At 37.8% G+C, this 27,812-nt stretch overlaps 1 protein-coding gene across 14 annotated transcripts in view; it reads left to right on the top strand.

Annotated features, from left to right (window-relative positions):
- The window catches only part of COL25A1 (collagen type XXV alpha 1 chain), a 523,210-nt gene extending 507,490 nt beyond the window's left edge, over positions 1 to 15,720 (top strand). For 7 of the 14 annotated variants that reach the window (XM_037731778.1, XM_017509228.2, XM_037731776.1 and 4 more), the window contains 6 exons: positions 1,125 to 1,178; positions 3,225 to 3,251; positions 4,206 to 4,259; positions 8,783 to 8,869; positions 11,198 to 11,236; positions 14,433 to 15,720. In XM_037731778.1, the coding sequence (XP_037587706.1) occupies positions 1,125 to 1,178; positions 3,225 to 3,251; positions 4,206 to 4,259; positions 8,783 to 8,869; positions 11,198 to 11,236; positions 14,433 to 14,435 (264 nt within the window). In that variant the 3' untranslated portion in view covers positions 14,436 to 15,720. Of the gene's footprint in view, positions 1 to 1,124; positions 1,179 to 3,224; positions 3,252 to 4,205; positions 4,404 to 8,782; positions 8,870 to 9,347; positions 9,426 to 11,197; positions 11,237 to 14,432 lie in introns of those variants that run through there. The other 7 variants (XM_017509299.2, XM_017509269.2, XM_017509306.2 and 4 more) reach the window with 4 other exon arrangements.
- Positions 15,721 to 27,812: the final 12,092 nt, after the last annotated feature.

Here is a 27,812-nt window from a genome sequence, read left to right as displayed (position 1 = left end):
CAGGAGTTGCAATTCTCATCTCTGATAAAATAGACTTTAAAGAAACTAAGATCAAAAGAGACAAAGAAGGACATTAAATAATGGTAAAAGGACCAATGAAACAAGAAGAACTAACGATCCTAAATATATATGCACCCAATACAGGAGCACCCAGATTCATAAGGCAAGTTCTTAATGACTTACAAAGAGACTGAGACTCCCACACAATAATAGTGGGAGACTTTAACACCGCTTGTCAATATTAGACAGATCAACAAGACAGAAAATTAACAAGGATATCCAGGACTTGAACTCAGACCTAGGTGACGGGGGATGGAGGCAGTAAGCCACATTGCCATGTATGTACCTATGCAACAATCCTGCATGTTCTGCAAATGTACCCCAGAACCTAAAGTACAATAAAATAAATAATAATAAAAAGGATTAGTTCATGTGTCCTTTCCAGGGACATGGATAAAGCTGGAAACCATCATTGTCAGCAAACTGACACAAGAGCAGAAAACCAAACACCACATGTTCTCACTCATAAGTGGGTGTTTAACAATGAGAACATATGGACATGGGGGCGGGGGAACATCACACACTGGGGCCTGTCAGGGGTTGGGGGTCTAGAAAGGGATAACTGGGGGTGGGGGGCTAGGGGAGGGATAGCATGAGGAGAAATACCTAATGTAAATGATGGGGTGATGGATGGCAAGTAAATACCTATGGCAAGTATATACCTATGTAATAAATCTGCATGTTCTGCCCATGTACCCCAGAACTTAAAGTATAATTAAAAAAAAGAAAAAGCAATTTGTTTTTACATTTAAATGTGCTAACAAAATAGTAACAAATAAATGTTTAACACTAATGCCAAAGAAACCTAAGTATGGCATCTAAGACATGCAAATGCTTTCTCACAGCTGGGCAGTGGCAGTCTTCTGCTGCCCCTATTTCAAAGGTGATTTAGTAAAAGATGCTTCTGTGCATTACTTTCCAACTGTCACTGGAAGTGACTCTCTAATGGCCTAAATCTTTGAGATTTTCATAGAATGGTCCTTGAAATAGAGGCTTTAGATGCAGGGCATGAAAGTGTGTGAATGTAGGTGCGTGTGATCTGAACTCTCTACTTTTCATTTTAGGGCGAAAAAGGAGCTATGGGAGAACCTGGACCGAGAGGGCCCTATGGGTTGCCTGTGAGTTCCCAGTCACATGCACATCCCCACCTTCTGCATGCATAGCTGACCAGTCACTGACATGGTTAACCCTTCCCTTGTGGGGCAGACTAATGTTAGACAAGAAAACAACAGTCCGCTAATGATCTATGATGCCAGTAATTCCATGTCCTTCACAAATAGGTCATATTCAGTCTCTTGCCTACTCATCATGTACAGACCCATATCCAGTCACTTCATGAGATTGAGAGGATCAGAGACTGTCTCTAGAATAAACTATTAAGCCAAGAACAGGATTCTGACTGTCAGAAGATGCCCTCCCTACGTCATCTTACTGGACACTCATAACTAGCACTTCCTTGGAAGGTCACTGGATCAAAAAATGGCTGTGAAAGCTTCATTGAAAACAGCCTTCTTCAGACTTTATCTGTTCCTATAGGCTATTTACTAAAACGACTCTTGCTATTAAAAATTATTCCCCAAATTAAATTGATATTTATGATGATGTTTCTTTTTCCAAATAATTGTGATGACAAATGATGTTCAGAACATAGAACATTGATAGTGTTCCCTCTTCTGAAAATTCTTTTTATTATTATTATTATTTTTTTTTTAAATGGAGTCTCACTCTTTTGCCCAGGCTGGTGTGCAGTGGCACAATCTTGGCTCACTGCAACTTCCACCTCCTGGGTTCAAGCATTTCTCCTGCTTCAGCCTCCCAAGTAGCTGGGACTATAGGCATGTGCCACCATGCTGGCTAATTTTTGTGTGTTTAGTAGAGACAGGGGTTTCACTATGTTGGCCAGGCTGATCTTGAACTCCTAGCCTCAAGTGATTCACCCACTTCGGCCTCCTAAAGTGCTAGGATTACAGGTGTGAGCCACTGCATCCAGCCTGAAAATTCTTAATTACACAGAATTGAAATTAAGACCTCTGGTTTGCTTTTAAAATATTATCTTGGGAAGAATTATAATTGATTCGTTAAGATAGGTGATAGGTAGGACTACAGTAGAGTATGTTGCATTAAGAAATTTTAACCTTACGGCCGGGCGTGGTGGCTCACGCCTGTAATCCCAGCACTTTGGGAGGCCGAGGCAGGTGGATCACCAAGTCAAGAGATCGAGACCATCCTGGTCAATATGGTGAAACCCCGTCTCTACTAAAAATACAAAAAATTAGCTGGGCATGGTGGCGTGTGCCTGTAATCCCAGCTACTCAGGAGGCTGAGGCAGGAAAAGTGCCTGAACTCAGGAGGCGGAAGTTGCGGTGAGTGAGCCATTGCACTCCAGCCTGGGTAACAAGAGCGAAACTCCAACTCAAAAAAAAAAAAAAAAAAGAATTTTAACCTTTATCTCCTGTATGCTTTTTAGGAATTGAAATAATAAACCTAAACCATGATTACCTCAGTGCTAAAGAAAAAAAAAGATGCTGATTTTGAAATAGGTTTCAAAATCTAATTGACGGAATCAAACTAGCCTCTTGTGAACTTTGGATGGATCCATAGTATGACACAATAGGGTCATCACCATGATCATCTGCACGCACTATGGGAGTGAATTTATCATTCTTGCCTAACAGTCTTACGGCTTTAAAAAAAATGTATTTGATTATTCATTTACGAAGCTTACTTAAAAGCAGCTTTTAGGTTGCAACCTTCAAACCCTTCATACACAGTGTGCACATCTAGCCAAATTAAAACTGTATTTAACAGGAAACAGTTTTTATATTCTTTTTATTATTGTAGCATTGATTCACATCCCCTATTAGTGCTGGTGTGTTTTTAAATCAACTAAACAGTATTTTTGCTTTTAACTTAACTCCTGGACTAATAACTTAGTTACCAACCCTTAAACATCAGCAAAATATTAGACTATTTAACCCAATATATAAAATTCTCATGACCCTTAGTTGCAACACTAACAGTCACTAATCCATAGAGAATCTTTCTCACATTTCTGAAGTAGTCATTCTAGTACTAGTGTTGCATGTTCAGACAGCCTTAAATCAAGCAATAACCTATTCATAAAACTTAGCAACGCTAATGTAGCTACTATGGTTCTTTGGCAGGGGAAAGATGGAGAGCCTGGTCTTGATGTAAGTAATAAGTACAATAAAAATCATCCTATTATAATAGATGTTGGTGGTCTCCATCATCAATAACAGAAAGAATACTTATTTTTTCTGTGCATATAGGTATGCATAGAACATATATTGCCGTGCATGTAAACAGCAATATAAAATACACTAGTGTTTACGTGAGATAAACAGAAAAGCAAAAAACCACAATTATCTTGTATAAAATTAGTAACTGGTAGTAGATAGTGGCAGTTCAAAATACTTTCCCAAATTGAGGGTACTCTTAACATCAGCATGACCTATGTATGAAAAATATGCATCAACTCAATATCCCCCTCATATGCTATCCTTAGGGAATGGTGTATGTTTTTTTCTCAAAGCAGTTATGCAATGTTTTTTCCTTTTAGCATTTAGTCTCTATATATCTTATGCTAACATGATCCCGTGAAAATAGAGAATGTCAAAAGTAAATGCCTCTAGAAACAATCACTGCTCATCCTGTATTACATAAATAATGAGAATACCAAAAGTAATACTAGTTACCATTTATGAGCACCTGTTATGGGCAGGCATCATTCTGGTACTTTGTAGTATATCATCACATTTCACATTCACAACAGCTGCCTAGTAATTATCATTAACCTCATTTTACAGTCAAGGGAGTCAAGTGCAGAGTGGTAAGTGATTTGCCCAAATCCGCACAAATCAGTGACCTTGCCAGAATTCAAAAGAATATCCTGGTATTCTTTCCTCTCTGTATTTCTTAAAAGAAAAGCAAGAAACCTGTTGTGTCTAGATAATGGAGACATTAGAAAACTTCTTAGCACCACCTTATTATCTAAATCTTATGACTGGCGTGCCCTTTTGTGTTATATTTAAGTTCAGAAATGTAAAATCCTAAAATATTTGTTTCTATATGATTTTTCCACCATTACACCAATAGATCTTTTTGGTTTGCTTTTTATCTTACAGGGCTTCCCTGGTCCACGGGGTGAGAAGGGTGACCTAGGAGAAAAGGGAGAAAAGGTGACCTCTCCATTCCAGCATGTGCCTTGTTTGATTCTTCTCCTGCTGTCTGCTTTGCTGTTCAGCTTGTGTGATTCCATTTGACACTTAATCTTTCTCCATCCTGTGCTCCAAAAACATGCTGATGTCTGATTTAAGGAATCAGGTCTTCAGAGACGAATGAAGAAGGCTGTACTGCCAGATAAAAGGGCACTGCCTGGCATAGAAGAAAAAATATTGTCCCCATATATTCAAGCTACAGGTTTTCAACCATCAGACACTAATTGAAAAATAAAGGATTTTTGAAAAAAAATTCTTTTAAAAAGTAAAATTAAATGGTACAAATCTGCAATGGTATTTGGCAGAGCTCACTGAAGCCTGCAGAGTCAGCATCTCACTTATCTTCACTACTTCCTGGTAGAGAAATGGAGATATGCTTTGTACCTTGATATTTTTTATTTGAAAATGGAGAAGCACTGTGACTGATAAACTACAGTAAATTCATCACACAGGACTAGAACTTGCCACTTTAGATTCAGAGCAACAGGGATTTTTTAAATGGAGGTATTAGTGTATTTTATGAGGTTGATGTTGAAGTCCTATCTCAGAACCGTCAGCTCCATGGTCTTTAGGAGCCAGTATCAAGCAATATGGTTTTGTGATTTGAAAGAGAAGTTTGGATTATGGATTTTAAAAGTCATTCATTCCTTTCTTCTCCTTTGTTCTTCTCTCCTCCCTTCCCTCCTTTCCTCTCCCTTCCTCCCTCCCTTTCTTCCTCCCTCTCTCTCTCTCCCCTCCTCCCTCCCTCCCCCCGCACTCCTTTCGCAGTATTTTGCTTGCATCTTTTACTTGGTAGCAGATCTAAGGAGAATTTTTTACACTGGACACAGCAAAAGAAGCCATCAAAAACTCAATCCCTCAATAGAATAGTGAAAATCTTAAAGTGACTGAAACTGTGTTTCACAGTACAAATATAAACCTGTTCTATTTCTCAGGTTAATTTATGTCCCTGCTCTAACAGTTTTTAAAACTTTATAAGGTTTCTTGAACAGTGACATTCATAACTGTTGACAAGCAAGGCTAAATGAGAGTTGTCAAAGATTATTAAGCTTGCGGTATAAGTTTTAGGCCTTTAAGCATTGCTTAGACCCTCCCCAACCCATTGGTAAGAGAGCCCATGTAAGTGGTTATCTGAAAGCCCCATCATCATCACCAGGATCATCACATTTACTGTTCATATGTGCTTTCCCAGGAGCTTTACATATGATAAGTCTTTTAATCCTCATTAAAAGGATTAAAATTAATGGCTGGCTTCAACAGTTTTAGTACCTGAAGTTGGCATTATTTTCCCCATTTCACAAATAAGGAAACCGAGGTATAAAAAGTTCTTTTATTCTGAATTATAAATTCTGACTATCAATTATGTTTTGAGATAAATTGTGCATATAAGTTTTCAGCCCAAGATGAGTGTATTTTAAAGATGATATGTGGCTGGGTGCAGTGGCTCATGCCTGTAATCCCAGGGCTTTGAGAGTCCAGGGTGGGAGGAATGCTTAAGGCCCAGAGTTCAACACCAGCCTGGGCAACATAGCAAGACCCCCATCTCTACTAAAAAATGAAAAAATCGATGGGGCATGATGGTGTGTACCTATAGTCCCAGCTACTCTAGAGGCTGAGGTGAGATGATCACTTGAACACAGGAGTTTGAGGCTGCAGTGAGCTATGCACACACCACTGTACTCCAGTCTGGGTGACAGAACAAGACTCTGTCTCTGAAAAAACTTAAAAACATTATACACGCACACACACACGTATGTATATATGTGTATATATACATTTAGACTCATACAACCCATTAGGTAAATATAAAATGTGTACACACACACACACACACACATATGTATATACGTATATATATACATTTAGACTCATACAACCCATTAGGTAAATATAAAATGTGTGTGTGTGTGTGTGTGTGTGTGTGTGTGTGTGTGTATGTACGTATATATATACACACACACACACACATTTTATATTTACCTAATGGGTTGTATGAGCCTAAAATCTTAATCACTCAAAAACATATTACCACTGGGCATGATGGCTTATACCTGTAATCCCAGCACTTTGGGAGGCTGAGGCAGGTGGATCACCTGAGTTCAAGAGTTTGAGACCAACCTGGCCAACATGGAAAACCCTATCTCTACTAAAAATACAAAAATTAGCCGGGCGTGGTGGCAGGCACCTGTTATCCCTGCTACTTGGGAGGCTGAGGCAGGAGAATCGCTTGAACTCAGGAGATGGAGGTTGCAATGAGCCGAGATTGCACACCATTGCACTCCAGCCTGGGCAACAAGAGTGAGACTCCATCTCAAAAATAAATAAATTATATTATATATATATATATATGTTAGGAGGATACTCATGTTTATGAGAAAGAAATTACCAACATTACAGCATATGAAAGCATAAAAGCTAGAAACTTGATCCTCAGAATAATGTTAATCACCCATACAAAAGTATTTCCATGTTCAGCTTCCATGATTACAAGTTTTAAATTTACAAAAATTAGATTCTAAATGAGAATAATTCATGTGTATAAGTCTTTGACATGGCAAATAAAAGTTATCAAAAGTTCTCATGTACTCATACCCACAATGACAGATGGTTTTGTATTGCATGGGGAATCAGTGCATATGCCACAACAATGCTGATTAATAATCAGATTGGCACGTTATTCTTCATACTGTAGTGTTTCTTTTCCATAAAGCTTGAGACTCACTAAAATATTACTGAAAAATGATTCCTATAGCCTGGCACAGTAATATTCATAAGACATTTTTCTGTTGAGTGGTTAATCTGAGTTGATTTACCAAATAATGAATTGAATTCCAAAGTAATAATACCCAACACAGCTGGTCTCAAACATACCTATGTGAAGAAGATCCACTGCTTTCTGGGAAGGAAGAGCTCACCCACACGAGTTTACATCAGTTTTATGTCATGGTACTGAAGTGATTTATTAAGGAAGGATGTTATCCATCTTGTGTGAGTGAGCAACTTACTCCTGAATGCTCCTCCCATCTTACTTCCTATCACAACTGCTCTTATTTCATCCTGGCATCTGGGGTCATCATTGTCTTTTATCATGATCAACTAAGCCACACAGAATGTCTCTTTGCCCCTTATTCAAGAAATTCAAGTGTTTTTGATTCTGAGTCTTCTGATGCAATCTTTTTGGCACACAGGAGATAAATGAGGAGCTTTTGCTCATGCTGTCGGAATGAATGTATTAATTTGAATGTATATCTTGTATATTTCTGTTATGTATATATCTTTTCACCTTTCAATATTCATGTTGCTTTGCTTCAGAGATTCAGTTTTATTGTAACTCACATCCTGATTGCAGAATGAATACATTTATTTAAGTGTGTATTGTACAGGATTTCAAATTCTGCACGGCACCAACTCCCTGTCTATAAATATGCAGAGATACTGATGTTAATATAAAACAGCTGAGGTGCATTCCTTCCTTCTCCTCCTTTTGCCTCCTTTCCTTAATTCCTCTGGTCCTATGATCCATGTAGATTTCCCACAACCTTTACCTTGATTCCTAAATACTAATTTCCATGGCTACATTCCCACTATGTAATTATCCTGCCTACCTCATTTTTATTGAGTCCAAGCTGCTTTTCCTCTCCTGAATAGATTTTTTTTTTTTGCATTTGTTACATTGTGAGTAAGCTGGAAACTCATTTACCATTGTAAATACATGGCATGAGATCAGTAAGAGAGTGACTTAAAGTGACTTAAAGAAGATCCCTAGGTTTATAAGTAAGTCTGTTTCTCCAGTTGTCATTGCTACAAAGTATCAGCACTTTAACATTTGTTTACCTGATTTAATAAGAAAAGTATTTGCTTTTAGTTTCTTTTGAAAAAATGTTTTACTGTAACAAAAGGATGTAAAAAATGTTAAAAGAAATAGAAGCGTATTTTAAGACATTGAATATTTTGAATGAGAGTTATAGAATTAATATCAATCATAAAGTTGGATACATTTCAAAGAAATAAACACTGTTAATATTCTTTCCTTTTCCTCTGATTCAATGCAGCTTTCATCTGTTACAGGATTAGGAAAAAAGCAATTGGTATTGAAAATGAGTGAAGTATCCATTATTTCCCTGAACTTCATCTGACACTGGCTGACTTCAATACTTTTTGTACCTGTCATCCTCATAAGATCTGTGACCACCTAATTCATGACTGTGACATTGTGGTCTAAGTTAGCACTTCTGATATATCAGCTTTTAAGTCTCCTTCTTCTGTCTTGTTATCTTAAATAAAATCCCACATACCGCTGCCCAGAATCCACTGTCACTCTGAAAGTGTAAGTTAGCTTGTATAATATCATGCCTTACCTAAATCAGAAAACAATGGTAAATGCCCTTCCAGAATTTTCTTACCTAAATCATCTTTTGAATTACCATTATTTCCCCCCCCCCCCAAATAAAATGTGTCTTTTATTTAAACCCTTGTATCCACAGGGGGAAAAGGGAAAGAAAGGCAAAAAGGGGCCTAAAGGGGAGAAAGGAGAACAGGGTGCTCCTGGATTAGATGCACCCTGCCCATTGGTATGTCTGACCTGTGGAACTGTCTCCAGATGTTTGTGTGAGGGGATCAGATGGGAGAAGAGCAAGCTGGAGGCATCTGTAACAGGAGGGTTTCTGATTGGGGTCCTTTAAGACGGACTTCAAGACACCCAGAAACATTTATCACAGTTATCCTGATATGTTCCACATCTCATCTCTGGCCACTAGCTCTGCCTGGTTTCTTAACCCCCAAATATCATGGTGCAACTGGAACCTGAATGTAAGATCCGAAAGGAGCTGGCACTATTCCACACGCCTCAAAAACACTGTTTTCCAACAAGGCCCTGTTGTAGGAATATGTGTTCCTCCGTTTTACTTTGTCCATCTTTCCTGGATGTTACTTTTACCTTCAGAGTTGCTCCTCTCCCAGCCTTTTGTTGTCATAGTTACTTCTTTCACAGAATTTGTGCTTAAGTGATTTCTTGTGTTAGTAACATTATGAGTTAATCTTTACAAACAGGGATTCCGTGGCGTTAAGGGGGAAAAAGGGGAGCCAGGCCAGCCTGGCCTGGATGGGCTGGATGCCCCTTGCCAATTGGTACAGTATTTCTCTTTCCTACCACCCTGCATGCAGTTCCTTTGTTTATTACATGTTCATCTCTATCAGTGTAAAGTGGTGCTGTCTGGGCAAGCTTTACATGACACACACACTACATGCATGTGCATGAACAGGCTCCTTCTGCTACTCTGCAGAGGAAGAGAGCAAGCACGAGTTTCTATCAATGAATGCAAATTAATCTCCTGATGTTGTTCTCACAACTGACATGACCACCTTTTCTGTGTTCTTTGGAATGTTAGTTTTTTCAATAAATATTAAAAGATTGCATTTACAATTACATGAAAATATTTGATGCAAAGGCACTGCTAGGCCATCTTTGGTTTTCCACCTAAGTTTGACTTTTTTTCTTTTTCTCTAAAAGAAATAAAGGTATCAGTAAATTTCTATCAGACTGTAAATAAGGCCCAACCTATGGGAATTCAGCTTCTCTGGTCAAGCGTTAACCAATTCAAGAGAGTGCTTTAAGAGACCATAGAGAAGAAGACCAAACTTCTCTGAGCTTCTAAAGATAATAGTCTGCAGCCCAAACCCTCTGCTTTGTCACGTAACCTTTTCAATTTAATGGTCTCTCCTTTTGAAACTCACTTTCCTAAAGTAGACCAAACTCCCTTATCTCCATTGGCATGAACTCAAAATCCTCTTGATACTAAAATCTAAAATTCTGCTGGTTGAACCCTTTCCTTGTACCAATCTGGCATTACCAGTTTTTCCCAAATATTTTATGAAGCTTTTTTTAAAGTGTTTTTTTTTTTACATTTAAAATGAAAGTATAGTCATATTTTCTGAGGTATAAATAAAAAGTTTGATGTTTGCATTGATGGTTATACTGGTCTGCATGTTCTTATATTATTCTTCAGTTATAAGCATGATTCTTTAAAGATAAATTTATATTTCTCTTTTAAGAGATATTTATATTTAAAAAAATTAAGCAGTCAATAATTATAGTTAGAAAATCTCAATACAAAGTTCCCAGTTCTTTATTTTATTTGCTTGGTATTGATGATAAATCATATTTTATGATCATTTTGTTGGGGGAAAAAGTAGAAGCATGCCTTCTTGATACCCCAGCTCTTCCTGCCTTACTTGTATCATTTGTATCTGAAGAATGCATACACTTTAAAATAAATTTTGCAACACTTAGGAACCTCTTATTCAGAATTTGTTAACTGACTTCTGAAGCATTTAAATAGAGAAATTGATGAATGCTATAGATAACATTTTATCATAAGTCTACAGATAGGCTGCCTGTCTTTTAACTCAATTGAGTATGTTTATTATATTTAATGTGAAGAGCTATACACTTCAGATAGAAATGGTTTGTCATTGATTATTCATCATTATCATGAATTCAGCCATAGTCTAATAGTGACCAGGAAGAGAAGTTATTTTGGTTTACTTAATAGAGGTAACAGTGAGATGTGCTTTAATGAAATTAAGAGTATAGAAATTAAGAGTATAGATTATCTAAAAATATAGATATACTTTGTAAATTGCTTTTTCAAAATTAGGCATAACATTTTCTATGCTTCATATGTTTTCAAAATGTGTGCTCACTCTGAAAAACATTTGAATTTTCTTTATTTTTACCTAACAATGGAATAATGTATTGGGAGTTGCTAATTAGTAAAAGATGCCCATGATAGAAGCCACTAATGGGTAGAAATTTATGTTTAAGCCTCTAAGCATGTGAAAAATGGAGTTTAATCACTCTTGTGGAACCTGAGGAATTCTCTTTTTTCTCTTTAAAACAGGGGCCAGATGGCTTACCCATGCCTGGCTGTTGGCAAAAGGTAGGCTTTACAGAATAATTTCTCAAAAGAAGCCCTCTCCCTATCTCTTAACCTGGACTGGCCTTTTCCATTCAGAACAGACCTTTAGAGGTGACATTCCCGAAAGTTGTCTGGATATTAAAAAGCAAAAGATTTCATCTCCAGAATACTTTTTGATTGGTGTATTTACTGGTGATTTCTTCCAAAACTGATCGGCTAATGCAATTCTTAGCAAACATTGCAATTTGGAACCTTTTCTATCTAATCCTTTCTTTGGAATGGAAAGGGCCAGTGCACCTTGATAATGTTTTGCTTGTCGCTCAATAAAATCTTTGTCTTCCTACTGTTTGAAGCTATTCTTATGATTATTTTTCTATTTATACTTACTTACATAGACAAACGCTAATACATGGTAGAACCTTGTCAATATTAGTCACAGAGCTGAGAAAGCAGAAAAATATAAACATCATTTGTTTAATGATGTCTTGAGTTATGTAGGAAAAACTGAATTAAATTTAAATAGTGTCCTTTATGACATCGGTTTATTCTAGCCTCTTCATATGGCCTCCCATAGTCACTGTGAGAGTATATTCTTTATAGAGAATCTTCTATGTGCAAAGGCCGTATCATAAGCCTTTCCATATAGAGAATATCATTTTATTTGACCCACACAATGACCCCATAAAGTCTTATTACCCTCAGTGATGCAGATGAGGAAACAAATTCAGATAGGTCAAGGACCTTCCAAGAGCCCAGAACTAGTATGTAACAGAACTAGGAGAGAGAGAGAGAGAGAGAGAGAGACAATGGAAGGCAACAGTAGAACTGTAAGCAGGAAAGAGCTCATCCGTATGAGCTGTGCTATTCAGAGAATACCAAACCTTTATGCAACAGTGGCGAGGATCAAATTATAAAAGCCATGCACATGCTACTGAAGGATAAAGGCATTCCAAGGATATAGGATAAAAATGAGCTGAGGAAATGCACAAGATGCTTCAATCATTTTGAAATTTTTTCTCCAGCACCTTGGGGCTTCTTCAGTAATTTTGGACAGGAATGCTTCATTAGCAAAATTATAGCAAAACTATGTAGCAATGCAGAAAGATGCGAAACCTGACTCTTAGTTGCCTCATACCTTAGCATCTCCATTGGTGAGAAAACCCTCACTCTCTTTCTTAATCAGTTTCACCTACTTGACCAAGGAAAGAAAAACCTCTCTCAGTAGCGTCATTTATTTAGTAGCTTCCCATACTCCACTTTCAGCCTGTCAGATAATTAGCTTGATCACACAGGGGGTCAAGTGGGTCTCATGAAAATGGATCTATCATCATATTCTTCTTCACCTGAGAAAACTATCCCTTCACCATCATAACCCCCGTTCACAGAATTTTTAATACCATCTTGAGCTGGAATTACCACTTACTCTCTAACCTTTACCCTGTAATCTAATAGTATAATGATTTTTTAATCCAGCCATTAGCAGACTTTACATAGAGGAGATTCAATAGGCTTGCTTTATCTAGCCTTCTGACACCACTCAGAACTTGGGTTTACAATTGTTCTTAGCCACGTCTGAATCACTGCCTTTTTTTAAAAAAAGGGGTTTATACCCTTAAATGGCAACAATCAAAGGACTCATCATCTTTTTGGTTCATGAAATGGCCAAACCTGGTAGTAATATGAATACTATTATAAAATCAGAAATTCAGAAATTTCCCTTTTAAATACTTTTTCCACAGAATAGACACTGTATGCTACATAAAAGATCTTGTGAATCTAGCATCTTCTTATATAAAGAATAAGAATGATTAAACTTTAGTACAGTTTACCACACCCACCCAACACATACAAATGCAAATCTTTCTGATCAACCTCTCCCACCCATCCCCAGAAAGGGAAAAAAGCAATTAGAAAATGAAATTTTCTCAAATTTCTTACATGGTCAACTTAGCTGTTGTATCAAATAATCAAATAAAATTGTTCATATTTTTAAAATGAGGTCAGGAGATTGCTTTTAGTGAGTCTTACTTTGGTTGTATCACCCTTTTGAACACTGCTGTGCTTATTAGGCTGTAAGGCACAGTGGCAATATTTGACTTAAAATTCAAATTGTGGCAGTCGTGTAAATCACTGTGATTAATTACCAAGTCTTCTTGGTCATGCTCCTCTCAATAATTTATATATTAAAACTATTTGATCTTTGTTTAAATTAGTTTTCTTTCTAGATATAGTTGAGTTTTCTAAATTTACTGACACAGGAAGAGTTGAGAGGTTAAGTGAGGGTTTGGAGAAAGGAATGCTTCCTATAGACACATTTTTTTTGGCATTGGCATGACATGCAAGAATACTGAGTGAACTCCCCCTCTGAGACCAGAAAGCAGCCTCCAAATCACACCTAGTAGAGCATCTATTTTCCTTGAATAGAGAAAAATAAATGGTAATAAATAAATTTAAAGATGACTCTATTCATTATGGAGGGTGAATGAAGAGACCTCTGTTATTCTCCTTCTCTGTACATTTTACTTTTCTTGATTTTTGTTTGAGCAAATGTCAAGGAAGTCTCTAAGATCTGCTTTGTAAACATATACCTCAAAGACCTCTGTTCCTCAGACCTCTGACTTAACTGCAGTTCTAGGAAAACCTTAGTAATTATGACTGCTCAAAATGAGAAACCAGAGACCTGTGGTGCCTTAGGTCACAATGGAACCTGTAATAGATTGAAGGCCTGACAGGAGGCAGGTGACAATAGTCACAGCAGAGTAAGGTTAGCAAAGAGGAGGAGGAACCAAGAACTGAAGAACAGGGGATTACGGTCAGGTGTTTAAGTAAACAGCATTATCAAGGTCAATCCTCATCCCTTTCCGCAGTTGTATTGTAATGCTTGCAGAAGATTATGTAAGTAACAAATACAGAATTAAGTTTAATTATGGCACATATGTGATAATCCTAATTTTCTGCTTTCTCAGAACAGTTACTGAGCAAAACATTTACCCCAAAATTCTCAGTGGCAAAAGAAAAATGTGAAATGAACCTCATGGAAATTGCCATGATACTCGAGTTTAGGAAGTAATATATAGCACACATATAATCAATTGGTTCACTGAAAGCCAATCAGTTGGCTCATAGACTATTCAAGGTTCTACCAGTTTTCTTGATTTAAAATTTTAATTCAAGACTACTAATTCCATGTATTTTTTTGTTGTCTGTTTTTCTGCAGTGATGAATCTAACCTTCCAAGCATGAAGTTGTGTATATAATGGTCCACTTTTAATATTTATAGTTGAAAACTGAATTGCAGATTTTACGAGTCTGATACATGTTTACATAGGGCTGCTTCTTCCTGTTGGCAGTGGTGTACATGTCCATTTTCACTCCACTTACATCTGAAATTGGGCAATTTGTGAAACCAGTGAAAAGCCTGCAAAAAAATATAGATCAATATCTCGTTATCTCATGTGAAGATATGTATTTATATGGACAAATCAGTGGTAGAGAATGATTGTACTAGCTATTTTCCTTCTTTGGGCTTGCTAATTGCATGGACAAAAAGTGCCATGAAATAGTTTACATGAAATGGTGACCAAATATGGACTCAAAGCTATGAAAATGTACTATACTGACTGACTTTAGAGTTGATCGTCACATTCCCATTCACCATTCATGTTGGCGTGGACTCCTACCTACACCACCTATTGAAACTGACTAAAACAGCATGACTGTGTGCCAAGCCTGCTTGCTGTGCAACCTCAGATGCTAGCATGCTAATCACAAGTCCTTCAATCACGTCTGAGCTTTTATTCCTTTTGTCATCTCAAGGGGGTTACACCGTGGCTTATTGCCAAAAAGAGATGAGGTGGTGGAGAGCACACACACACAATTTGTCTTGTATTTTGAGGGAGTTGCAGTCCTGACTGCAGATCCACAGCTTCCAGTATTGTGGGCTCACGTGGCCACTTTGGCTGAAAATACGAAGGGGTTGAGCCTGTTGCTGCTGCCAGTTTTTCTTGGGCTGCCCTTGGCAGTGAAGACACGGGAAGAGGACCGATTCAGCCTCCAGCACTGTCTCTCGTGTGACCAAGTAGGAAAGAGGTTTACAAACGCAAATGTGCAGAATCTCAGACTTTAAAAATATAAAAATAACTCAATTTCAGCAAGTGTTAATATGGGTGCTTTTGAAAAATGACAGAGGCACAGCACTTCTTTTGGAATAGGAGATTCTTGGAATGGCAGCCCCTATCCCTTAGGAAAAGGGGATGTGCATCCCACCCAAACTTGGGTTGCTGAAGAAATAACATGTTCTGAGAAGGGATCAACCAAAATCGCCTCTCCTGAAGATGTAGGAGAGCTTACTGGGACAATCTGTGCCGAAGTTGTGAGAGCTTTCCTTCCTCCTAAGATCCAACCCATATCAAACATTTCCTGCAGAGTTCTACAAACAGAAAGGTATTTTTCATTCTTTTTAATGCTTTTTCCTTTTTCTTTTAGTCCCATGAATATTGAGAAAATATTCATTTCTCAATATTTCTCAATATGTGACTCAGTTTTCGTCACATCTGTTTTGAACAATTTTTTTTAAAGAAGTCTTCAAATCGTAAAAATTTGGCTCCAATAGTCAAAATGATCTTTTACTGACTTCTCTCTTATTTTGGATAATTGGATATAAAAGAAGCTCCGCTTTCAGGTTAATCATTGTAAAGCATGAAGGCTAAGCATTTTTTTAGTATGTTTTGACTTTTTTTACCTGATGAATGTAATGTACGTGAAGATTATCAGTTAATATAAAGCCAAGATTTTGTCACATTTGATAATTTCTATTTTTATGATTTTAAGTTTCGTCTATATTTAGCTTTCTCCTTTTAACATTTCTAAATGTTTGTCTTATCCTCATATCCACAGACCAAATCTGAGATCTCAGAAAGCTGTGAAATATAGTTGCCATAAAGAGTATTTTTCATCTACTTGCTCAAATGTTACCTAACCGTATTAGAGCATTTCTTTGCACAGTAAAGAGTTGGCAGCATGTTTCAAAATGGCTTATTCTAAGTGGAAGTGTTACATTAAAAGAAACATTATCAATGAGGAGCTAGGCACCCTTTCAGCCCGTTAGAAAATTTAATTTCTCTCCTGACTCGATGTCATCTTATGGAAAGATTTTCAGTTTCATACATAGGTTTCGCCACCAGAAGGGAAATTAACTCATCATTGGCTTATAGTTAAGATATAACCATAAGACAAGGAACCTAAAATCCTCGTGATCTCATGTATGCTATGTAACCAAATGACAATCATACAAAATGGCATCTTATTTTTCTATTAAATTTTTAAGGTTGAAAGATGTTTAAACTATTAGATCAGTCTAATTGGTAACATTTCTGGTAACATTCCACACCCCTAAGCCAGTTTAACATTTTGAAAATAATGGAGGGCATTTTCTAACAGTTTCTTGTATGGCACGGTGCTAGGATAAGGTATTTATTGCTCAGTGTCTGACACAATTTGTCTTAAATGGTTTGGAAAAATGAACTGAAGTGGGTAGAACTACATTTTCTTCAGGAAAACAAACTACAGTGTCCAGTGGCTATGTATTTTCTCTACTTTTTCTGCTCCTCTAGTAGAAAGAGGTATTGAGATGGATCACTATCTAAAACTTGCACAGCTGCAGGAGATGATACCTCAACATCAAAAGAAAAACACTTTATGTATAAAAAATTGTTTTGGAAATACAGGTCTTCAAAGAATACTTTTCTGTTATGTGTGTCTATTGAGTTTTTGTGCCATAACTGATTTGTCAACATGGACTTATTTCATGATTAGATGAGGTTATAAACTTCCATTACATTTATTTCCTTGGGAAAAACAGATGACAACACTCATCTTTGTTCAGTGGAATTGCTAGGTCTTAACCGCAGTGGATAATCTTAAATTTTTGGTTACTACAATGTTCTCAGTCATCCATTTTGTCATCAATATAGAGAATTCTTAATTTCTAAGTGAATGAAAGAATTGTTTGTTGATATTTGTCGGTAGGTAACATACTTTCCTTAAAGATTTCTTTCTTTTAATTTACATTATTGGATAGAGGGTTGAGAAAATATACATGAAAGACACATTGGAAGTAAGGCAAGATCAGTTTCTATTTCTGATAAAGGATAGCAAATTGATATGTGCTTTAGATTTAAAATTGTTTTTCATTTATGTTGGTTGGTGCTAATGTATTTCTTTTCCTTTTTCTCTATGGACAATGCAACTACTATGGATAATTTTATTTCCCTGTTGAATAGCATTCCTAAATCATTAGTGTGTGATTTTATTTTTAAAGTTCATGAATTTGCTATAATTATGGTCCAATGACCAGGTTTTCTTAATGTAAAACAAAACAGTACCTATAGATGATGTGTGTTTACTCGGATCATAGATCCTCGTATTTCATATTCATTTCATACATCAAATGCTTTATCTACTTTCATGTGTCTCATCTTTTGCATTCACTCATCTTTTGGCTGATATTTGATGAAACATGAGAAAACCAGCATTAGAAAAGTCTGCACACACACCACATAGAGTACCCAGTGCACAAATACACCTAATTTTTTAAATTTAAATTTCATTTTTCATTAACAAAAGCAGTCTTGGAGGATTTTCTCATGTGATTTTATAGAGAACATCTTTAATTCCTACCAGAAGAAGAGTCTTGTTTCTGAACAGTTTGTGCATATGATGTTCTGATGGAACAGCAAGAACTTACACATCAAGTAGTTTATACTACATGTCCCCTGTCTATATCTTTCTACCTACATTGATAGACATACATTTTATATATATATGCTAGTTTAGAGAATTGTCAAATCAGTATGTCAGCACCAATGGAAAAATTGTCTTGATATGTTATATTTTTATCACTTAGGAAATGCCCTTAATTTTCAAGGTTTCTTTTTCTAATGTTACTATTGAAGCATGAAAAGTTAACATCGTCTGTTATCCTTTCTTTCCCCACTATGTATTGTCTTACCCAGAATTGGGCTATACTTGTGTGGTGGTATTTTAACATCTTCTAGTAAGAGATCATGAGTAACATACAGATGCTGATATTTGAAATACTGTTTTTCCCTATTTCCTAATAATCAAATTATATTAATATTTCACACTACAAAAAAAATCAGATTTTCTAATTTGTAAAAACAAAGCTCCTGCTATCTCTTGGAAGTTAAGTTCATAGAAACACTGTCTTATCTTTCTAATAGTAAGAACAATCATACATGATTCCGGCTATAAAAAATCATATATCCCTAGTGGAATTAACAAGCCTGACCAATTATGATTATGCCAAGTTGTTTTAAACTAAAAGGACTGTCAGTTTGTATTTCTTCCCATTTTTCTTGGGATATCTTTATATTGGCAGGATATGTTGCCAAAATAAAATTGCCACAGCAAAGACACTCCTCTAACTTACATTTTTAGTGGAGTTTGGTTTTTGCTAACCCCATACTAATAAACATTTAAATATTTTGAAATGAAAAAGCCACTAAAGTGCATAAAATAGCCTTTGTTGCTTATTGACAGAACTGTCCTTTTGGGAATAAGACTTTTTCGACCTAAACTGTTACGCATGATTTATTCACAACTTAACAAAGAAAGTACTAACATTTCTGAAAATGTAGTTGATATTCTCACCTATCTCAGAAATATTAATGAATTGGATTCACAAAAGAATGTCTTACATATTGTTGACATTTATGTGAATATTCTTTATACTGTTGTAAATGTTTCATTCAACTTAATAACATTTTTAAAAGATGTATCTGATTTTTCTTTAGAAAAAATATTTTTATTTGTATTTTTTACATTTTAAAGTTCATCTCTGTGCAGCTATTTTTATATTGCCAAAAACTCACATAAATACAAATAAGTGGAATATGCAAAAAAATATTTTGGCAAGCATTACACTGCATATTTTTTTAAATGTTTGTGGGCCAGTCTTATGTAATTGATTATTCTAAGAATGTGTTGTGTCTTATCACTGTAAATATGGCACAAACCTGTTTATCTCAGTAGTGTAAATAATTGAATGAATTCTCCCTGTTCAATTTCTTATTTTAATTTCATTGTAATTTCTCCAGCTGACATTACTGAATCAAAAGACACAAAGTTTTTGATCTGTGATTTGGAGATAATTGCATTGTGTTCAGTTTCCAATTTGTTTTTATTTGCTTTTTAACTTGTTTTCAGGGTTCCTAGTTTGTGAGAAGTTGATCTTCAGAATTATTTTTACACTATTTATGACTTATTTTCATAATGTAAAAAGTGTGTAATTATTACAATATTAATCCAAATAATGATAATGAATTGTATTGTTATAAAGCTTTATTGATGCTCATGAAAACCTTGGCCTCTTTTATTTAAACACTATTCATAAAAAAAAAAAATAGAATGCATGCTCAGCTTAGGGAACTCTTTATGGCCTTCTATCCCAGTAGAAAGCACACACGAGTCTGGAAACCAGCAGGTAGAAATAGGTGTCGCCCCACTTAATATCACTCACTATGACTCATGGGAAATTTTGTGCAAAAAAAAAAAAAAGACACTATTCATAAAGAATTTTATTCTACTCTTCTACGATGTTGTAATCCCACCATTTATCCTGGTGCACACATCTAGCTGTAGGGATTTTCTAAAACTAGAGCTTTGTTTTTTAAGTAATAATGCATGCAAACCTATCTTCCCCTCCTAATTTTCTTCCACTATTTCCCATTTTGATGAATTGTTACCTTACATTTAGTTGCCTCTTACCATCCTCCCACCAAATTATTCATCAGTATATTATTAGAATGTAGCACATAATAATCACTCAGTATTTAATGGATGAATGACCAAATGCTTCCACAAAGATACCAATTATTTACAAGTCCCAAATAAAATATTTCTCACTGCTTACTTTTCTTATATTTATGCTTTTTATAATTGAAAGATAAAATTGTGTTTTATTGTCAAAACATGTTTTGAAGTATACACACACTGTGGAATGGCTAGTTCTAGCACTCATCTTTGTTGATCTTGCCAGCAGCATTAGATGCAGTTGACCACTGCCACCCTCTTCAACGCTCATTTTAGTTCTCAAGTCTTTATGTTCTTGTCATTTAACCCTACTTTTCTTTCTTCTTTTCCTCTGCCAGCTCTTCCTTCTCTACCTGATCATTAAATTCTCAGGGCTCTGAGTTTCATTCTCTCTTCTGCTTTTGCTCTTCTCACCTACACATTCCCTCTCTCCAAAAGAGCTCATTCACGCCCACAAAAACAACGTTCCTGTCTTGATCAGACTTCCTTCTGACTTTCAGACCAACTGACAAAGGCATGTTCACCTGGATGTCCCACAGGTGCTTAGCATCTTCTGCTTCACCCCTGGCTGTCTTCCAGACTTCCATATTATAATGAATGGTGCCACCTTCCCCACCTGCCACCCAGGCAGGCATTTAGACACTACCCACCTCCATCACCCACTCATCCCCTGACACACACAGCAGCTAATTCATCACCAAGTTCCTTCAATTCTGCCTCCTAAACTTCCATCAGATCTACCCCTTCTCTCATCCCCACCCCCACTGCTTCAGTTTAGACTTGCCTCATTTTGCTTTTAAATTTTTGGAAAAGCCTTCTAACTGGCCTCTCCACAACTATTAACTATCTCACACCCTTTATCACTCTGAGGATGATGATTTAAAGAAAGCAAATATGGTTTTATTTATAAATGCATCCTTTTATTTTACTTCCCATAAGATTTAAGATAAAATTAGAAGTACACTTATAAAGAACACTCAGACTGGGTGCAGTGGCTCATGCCTGTGATCCCAGCACTGTGGGAGGCTGAGGTGGGCAGATCACCTGAGGCTGGGAGTTTGAGAGCAGTCTGACCAACATGGAGAAACCCTGTCTCTACTAAAATGACAAACTTAGCTGGGTTTGGTGGCGCATGCCTGTAACTCAGCTACTCGGGAGGCTGAAGCAGGAGAATCGCTTGAACCCGGGAGGCGGACATTGCTGCGGTGAGCTGAGATCGTGCCACTGCACTCCAGCCCAGTCAACAAGAGCAAAACTCGCTCCCCCCCAAAAAAAGAAAAACAAACAAACAAACACACACACACTCTTGCTGGGTGCGGTGGCTGACTCCTCTAATCCCAGCACTTTCGGAGGCTGAGGCAGGCAGATCGCTTGAGCCCAGAAATTTGTTTGAGACCAAGCAACATGGCAAAACCCTGTCTCTACAAAACTGCAAAAAGAAATTCAGGCATGCTTTTGCACACCTGTAGTCCCAGCTACGTGGGGGACTGAGGCAGGAAGATCACTTGAGCCTGGGAGGTCAAGGCTATAGTGAGTCAACATGGCTCCACTGTAATCCAGCCTGGTGACAGAGGGAGATCCTGTTTAAAAAACAAAAAACTTTTAAAATATTTAAATTAGTTTAAAAATAAGAACCTGAAAACCATACATAAACATAGTTCAAGACCACAAAGAAAGTTAAAATGAAAAGACAGAAAACATAAAACTCTGTAGTATCATTAAATCAAACAACCAGCATGGCTCTGAACTGCCTGGTGTTCATAGGAAAAAGAAAAATCAGTAACACACTTATCCATAAGGTGACAAGGCACAGGTTCCTCAAAAGAACCGAAGCTAATTGAAATACATATTTAATATACATTTCTTATATATATTTAAATATATAGATATCTATTTTTAATTTTAGATGGAGTCTCACTCTGTCACCCAGGCTGGAGTGCAGTGGCGCAATCTTGGCTCACTGTAACCTCTACCTCCTGGGTTCAAGCAATTCTCCTGCCTCTGCCTCTCAAGTAGTTGGGATTACAGGCGCATGCCACCATGCCTGGCTGATTTTTTGTATTTTTAGTAGAGATAGGGTTTCAGCATGTTGGTCAGGCCGGTCTTGAATCCTGACCGCAGGTGATCCACCCACCTCAGCCTCCCAAAGTTCTGGGATTACAGGCAGGAGCCACTGCACCTCACCCAAAAATATTTTTTATGTGAGATTTCTTATAAAGAACACTTCTACAATAACTACAACAGCAGATTTTGATAGTGTTTCTCAATGTAAGCCAAACATATGTATGTTTTAGTCTGTTTTTGTGTTTTCAGAAAAGAGTACTTAAGGCTTGGTAATTTATAAAGAAAAGAGGTTTATTTGTTTCAGGGTTCTGCAGGCTGTACAAGAAACATGGCACCAGCATCTGCATCTGGTGACAGCTTCCAGCTACTTCCACTCGTGGTGAAAGGGGAGCCAGTGAGCAGAGACCACATGCAGAAAGCAGAAGCAAGACAGCAGGAGAAGGTGCCAGGCTCTTTTTAACAAGCAGCTCTAGGGCAAAGTCACGCAGAAATTAATAAAATGAGAGCTCACTCATTACCATGAGGATGGCACTGAGCCATTCATGAGGGATCCAACCCCATGACCAAACCACCTCTCAGTAGGCCTCACCTCCAACAACAGGGATCAAAATGAGATTTAGCATGAACAAACCATATCCAAACCATAACAATGTGCCAAACCAGTTTCCCTTAAAACACCTCTGCGTGGAAATTTAATCATATTATTACTTTGCTTAAAATCTGCCAGTAGGTGTTACTGGATGGCAAGTTAAAAAAAAAAAAATGCCAGTAGGTCTCCCATCGTCATGCAGATACCTCAGTGTAGAATCTGAGGCCTACTGTGATTTGACCATGACTAGCTTTATAACCTCATGTCTTGCTGGCCAGCAACTCTCACCCAAGGTTCTCCCATGTTAAACTATTCGAAGATCCCTTTGGTTGCTGCCTAGCCCTGAAATAGTCTCTATCCCCATCCCTGCCATCCATTTGAAGAATACTTGCTCTTCTTCCAAGACTCAACATATACATCAACTTACTAAACACCCTTTCCTGCCAAGTTGAGATGCTCCTTCTCTACTCCAATAATTTCTTGTACTTGGCACTACTAAAACTCTTATCAGATGGTTAGTAACTGTAGTTTGTCTGTCTCCTCCACCACATGGTAAAACTAAGCATGAACCCAATTCAGTGAGTTCTCAATATCATTAAGTAAATAAAGGAATATTTCTCTTGGAAGAAAAAAAAAAAAAAGAACAAAAGCTGCAAGAACAACAAAACTCACTGGAACTTGTGAATTGTATTAATGTGCATGATAGGGAAAAGCAGTCCAGAGCTTCTCAGGTGGGGCATCACCTGGTAAGTGCAAAAGGCCGGAGAACTCCCCCCTCCTAGCCAAGGGAAGACATGAGGGACTTTTCCTGGCACTCTGGCACAGATACTGTGCTTTTCCCATGGTCTTCACAACCCTCAGACCAGGAGATTCCCTCTGGTGCCTACAACACCAATGCCCTGGGTTTCCAGCACAAAACCTGGCAGCCGTTTTAGCCACTGCAGTTTTTTTCTCCCTCATACCCCAGCGACACCTGGAATGCCAGGGAGACAGAACAAGTCATGTCCATGAAAAAGGGGACTGAAGCCAGAGAGCCATGTGATCTGACTTGGCAGGTCCCACCCCCATGAAAACCAGCAAGCTAAGATCCACTGGCTTGAAATTCTTGCAGCCAGCACAGCAGCCTGAGCTCAAACTGAGATGGTAGAGCTTGGTGGGGGAAGGGGCATCCATCATTGCTGAGGCTTGGGTAGGTGGTTTTAACCTTGCCTGTGTAAACAAAGTCACCAGGAAGTTTACACAGCAACTGGGCAGAGCCCACAACCTCTCAGCAAGTCCTCTGCAGGCAGACTGTCACTAGACTCCCTTCTTTCTGGGCAGGGTATCTCTGAAAAAAGCAGCATCCCATCAAGGACTTATAAATAAAGCTTCCACCTTCCAGGGACAGAGTACCTGGGAAAAGGGACAGTTGTGGGTTCCACTTCAGTAGACTTAAACATCCCTGCCCGTCAGCTCTAAAGGGAGCAACGATCTCCCACCAAAGTGATCGAGCTCTGATAAGGAACAGACTGCCTCCTCAAGTGGTTCCCTGAACGCCATGTAACCTGACTGGGAGACAACCCCCAGCAGGGACTGACAGACACCTCATACAAGAGATCTCTGGCTGGCATCTGGCAGGTACCCCTCTAGGACAAAGCTCCCAGAGGAAGGAATAGGCAGAAGCTACCAGAGGAAGAAATAGGAACAGCAGTCTCTGCTATCCTGCAGCTCCCGCTGGTGATTCCCAGGCAAACAGGGTCTAAAGTAGACCTCCAGCAAACTCCAACAGACCTGCAGCAGAGGGGCCTGTTAGAAGGAAAACTAACAGAAAGAAATCATTTCGACATCAATAGAAGAAAGGACATCCACTCAGAAACCCCATCCAAAGGTCGCCAACTTCAAACACCAAAGGTAGATAAATCCACGAAGATGGGAAGAAACCAGTGCAAAAAGGCTAAAATAAAAAGCCAAAATGCCTCTTCTCCTCCAAGGGATCACACCTCCTCACCAGCAAGGGAACAAAACTGGATGGAGAATGACTTTGACGGATTGACAGAAGCAGGCTTCAGAAGGTGGGTAATAACAAACTTCTCCAAGCTAAAGGAGCATATTCAAACCCAATGCAAGGAAGCTAAGAACCTTGAAAAAAGGTTACACAAAATGCCAACTAGAATAGCCAGCATAGAGAAGAACATAAACAACTTGATGGAGCTGAAAACACAGCACCAGAACTTTGGGAAGCATACACAAGCTTCAATCGTCAAATCTATCAAGTGGAAGAAAGGATATGAGATTGAAGACAACTCAATGAAATAAAGCAAGAAGGCAAGATTAGAGGAAAAAGAGTAAAAAGAAATGAACAAAGCCTCCAAGAAGTATGGCATTATGTGAAAAGACCAAATCTACATTTGATCGGTGTACCTGAAAAGTGATGGAGAGAATGAAACCAAGTTGGAAAATACTCTTCAGGATATTATCCAGGAGAACTTCCCTAACTTTGCAAGGCAGCCCAGCATTCAAATTCAGGAAATACAGAGACCACCACAAAGATTCCTCGAGAAGGGCAACCCCAAGACACATAACCGTCAGATTCACCCGGGTTGAAATGAAGGAAAAAATAGTAAGGGCAGCAAGAGAGAAAGGTCGAGTTACCCACAAAGTGAAGCCCATCAGACTCATAGAAGATCTCTCAGGAGAAACCCTACAAGTCAGAAGAGAGTGGGAGCCAATATTCAACATCCTTAAATAAAAGAATTTTCAATTCAGAATTTCATATCCAGCCAAACTAAGCTTCATAAGTGAAGGAGAAATAGAATCCTTTATGAACAAGCAACTGCTGGGAGATTTTGTCACCCCCAGGCCTGCCTTACAAGAGCTCCTGAAGGAAGCACTAAACACAGAAAGAAACAACCAGTACCAGCCACTCCATAAATGTACCAAATGGTAAAGAGCATCGACACAATGAAGAAACTGTGTCAACAGGCAAAACATCCAACTAGCTTCAAAATGGCAGGATCAAATTCACACATAACAATATTAACCTTAAATGTAAATGAGCTAAATGTCCCAATCAAAAGACACAAACTGGCAAATTGGATAAAGAGTCAAGACCCATCAGTGTGCTGTATTCAGAAGACCTATCTCACGTACAAAGACATGCATAGGCTCAAAATAAAGGGATGGAGGAACATTTACCAATCAAATGGAGAACAAAATAAAAGTAGGGGTTGCAATTCTAGTCTCTGACAAAACAGACTTTAAACCAATGAAGATCAAAAAAGACAAAGAAGAACATTACGTAATAGTAAAAAGATCAATGCAACAAGAAGAGCTAACCATCCTAAATATATATACACCCAATACAGGAGCACCCAGATACATAAAGTAAGTTCTTAACAATCTACAAAGAGACTTAGACTCCCACACAATAATAGTGGGAGACTTTAACACCCCACTGTCAATATTAGACAGATCAAGAGGCAGAAAATCAACAAGGTATTCAGGACTTGAATTCAGATCTGGACCAAGCAAACCTAATAGACATCTACAGAACTTTCCACCCCAAAACAACAGAATATACATTCTTCTCAGTATCACATCACACTTACTCTAAAATTGACCACATAATTGGAAGTTAAACACTCCTCAGCAAATGCAAAAGAATGGGAATCAGAACAAACAGTCTCTCAGACCACGGTCCAATCAAATTAGAATTCAGGATTAAGAAACTCACTCAAAACCACGCAACTACATGGAAACTGAACAACCTGCTCCTGAATGACTACTGGATAAATAATGAAATGAAGAGCATCTTTATTTCTGCTTTCAAAACCAATGAGAATGAAGACACAATGTACCAGAATCTCTGGAACACATTTAAAGCAGTGTCTAAAGGGTAATTTATAGCACTAAATGCCCACAGGAGAAACAAGAAAAGATCTAAAACTGACACCCTAACATCATGATTAAAAGAACTAGAGGAGTAAGATCAAACAAATTCAAAAGCTAGCAGAAGACAAGAAATAACTAAGATCAGAGTGGAACTGAAGGAGATAGACACAAAAAACCCTTCAAAGAAAAAATTCAATGAATCCAGGAACTGTTTTTTTGAAAAGATCAACAAAATAGACCACTAGCCAGGCTAAGAAGAGAGAAGAATCAAACAGATGCAATAAAAAATGATAAAGGAAATATCACCATCAATCTCACAGAAATACAAACTACCATCAGAGATTACTACAAAAACCTCTGTGCAAACAAACCAGTAAATCCAGAAGAAATGGATAAATTCCTGGACACTTACACCCTCCAAGACTAAACCAGGAAGAAGCTGAATCCCTGAATAGACCAATAACAAGTTCTGAAATTAAGGTAGCAATTAATAGCTTACCAACCAAAGAAGTCCAGGACCAGATAGGTTCACAGCCAAATTCTCCAGAGGTACAAAGAGGAGCTGGTACCATTACTTCTGAAACTATTCCAAACAATACAAAAAAAGGGAATCCTCCCTACATTATTTTTATGAGACCAAAATTATGTTGATACCAAAACCTGGCAGAGACACAACTAAAAAAGAAAATTTCAGGCCAATATACATGATGAACATTGATGCAAAAATCCTCAATAAAATACTGCCAAACAAAATCCAACAGCATATCAAAAAGTTTATCCATCAAGATCAAGTTGGCTTCATCCTTGGGATAGAAGGCTGGTTCAACATATGCAAATCTATAAATATAACCCATCACATAAACAGAACCAAAGACAAAAACCACATGATTGTCTCAATAGATGCAGATGGCCTTCAACAAAATCCAACAGCCCTTTATGTTAAAAACTCTCAATAGACCAGGCGCGAAGGCTCACGCCTGTAATCCCAGCACTTTGGGAGGCCGAGGCGGGTGGATCACGAAGTCAAGAGATCGAGACCATCCTGGTCAACATGGTGAAACCCCGTCTCTACTAAAAATACAAAAAATTAGCTGGGAATGGTGGCGCGTACCGGTAATCCCAGCTACTCAGGAGGCCGAGGCAGGAGAATTGCCTGAACCCAGGAGGCGGAGGTTGTGGTGAGCCGAGATCGCGCCATTGCACTCCAGCATGGGTAACAAGAGCGAAACTCAGTCTCAAAAA

This window comes from Cebus imitator, unplaced genomic scaffold, assembly GCF_001604975.1.
Source record: "Cebus imitator isolate Cc_AM_T3 unplaced genomic scaffold, Cebus_imitator-1.0 Scaffold17, whole genome shotgun sequence".
Lineage (NCBI taxonomy): Eukaryota > Metazoa > Chordata > Mammalia > Primates > Cebidae > Cebus > Cebus imitator.
This window is presented reverse-complemented; position numbering and strand designations above follow the sequence as displayed.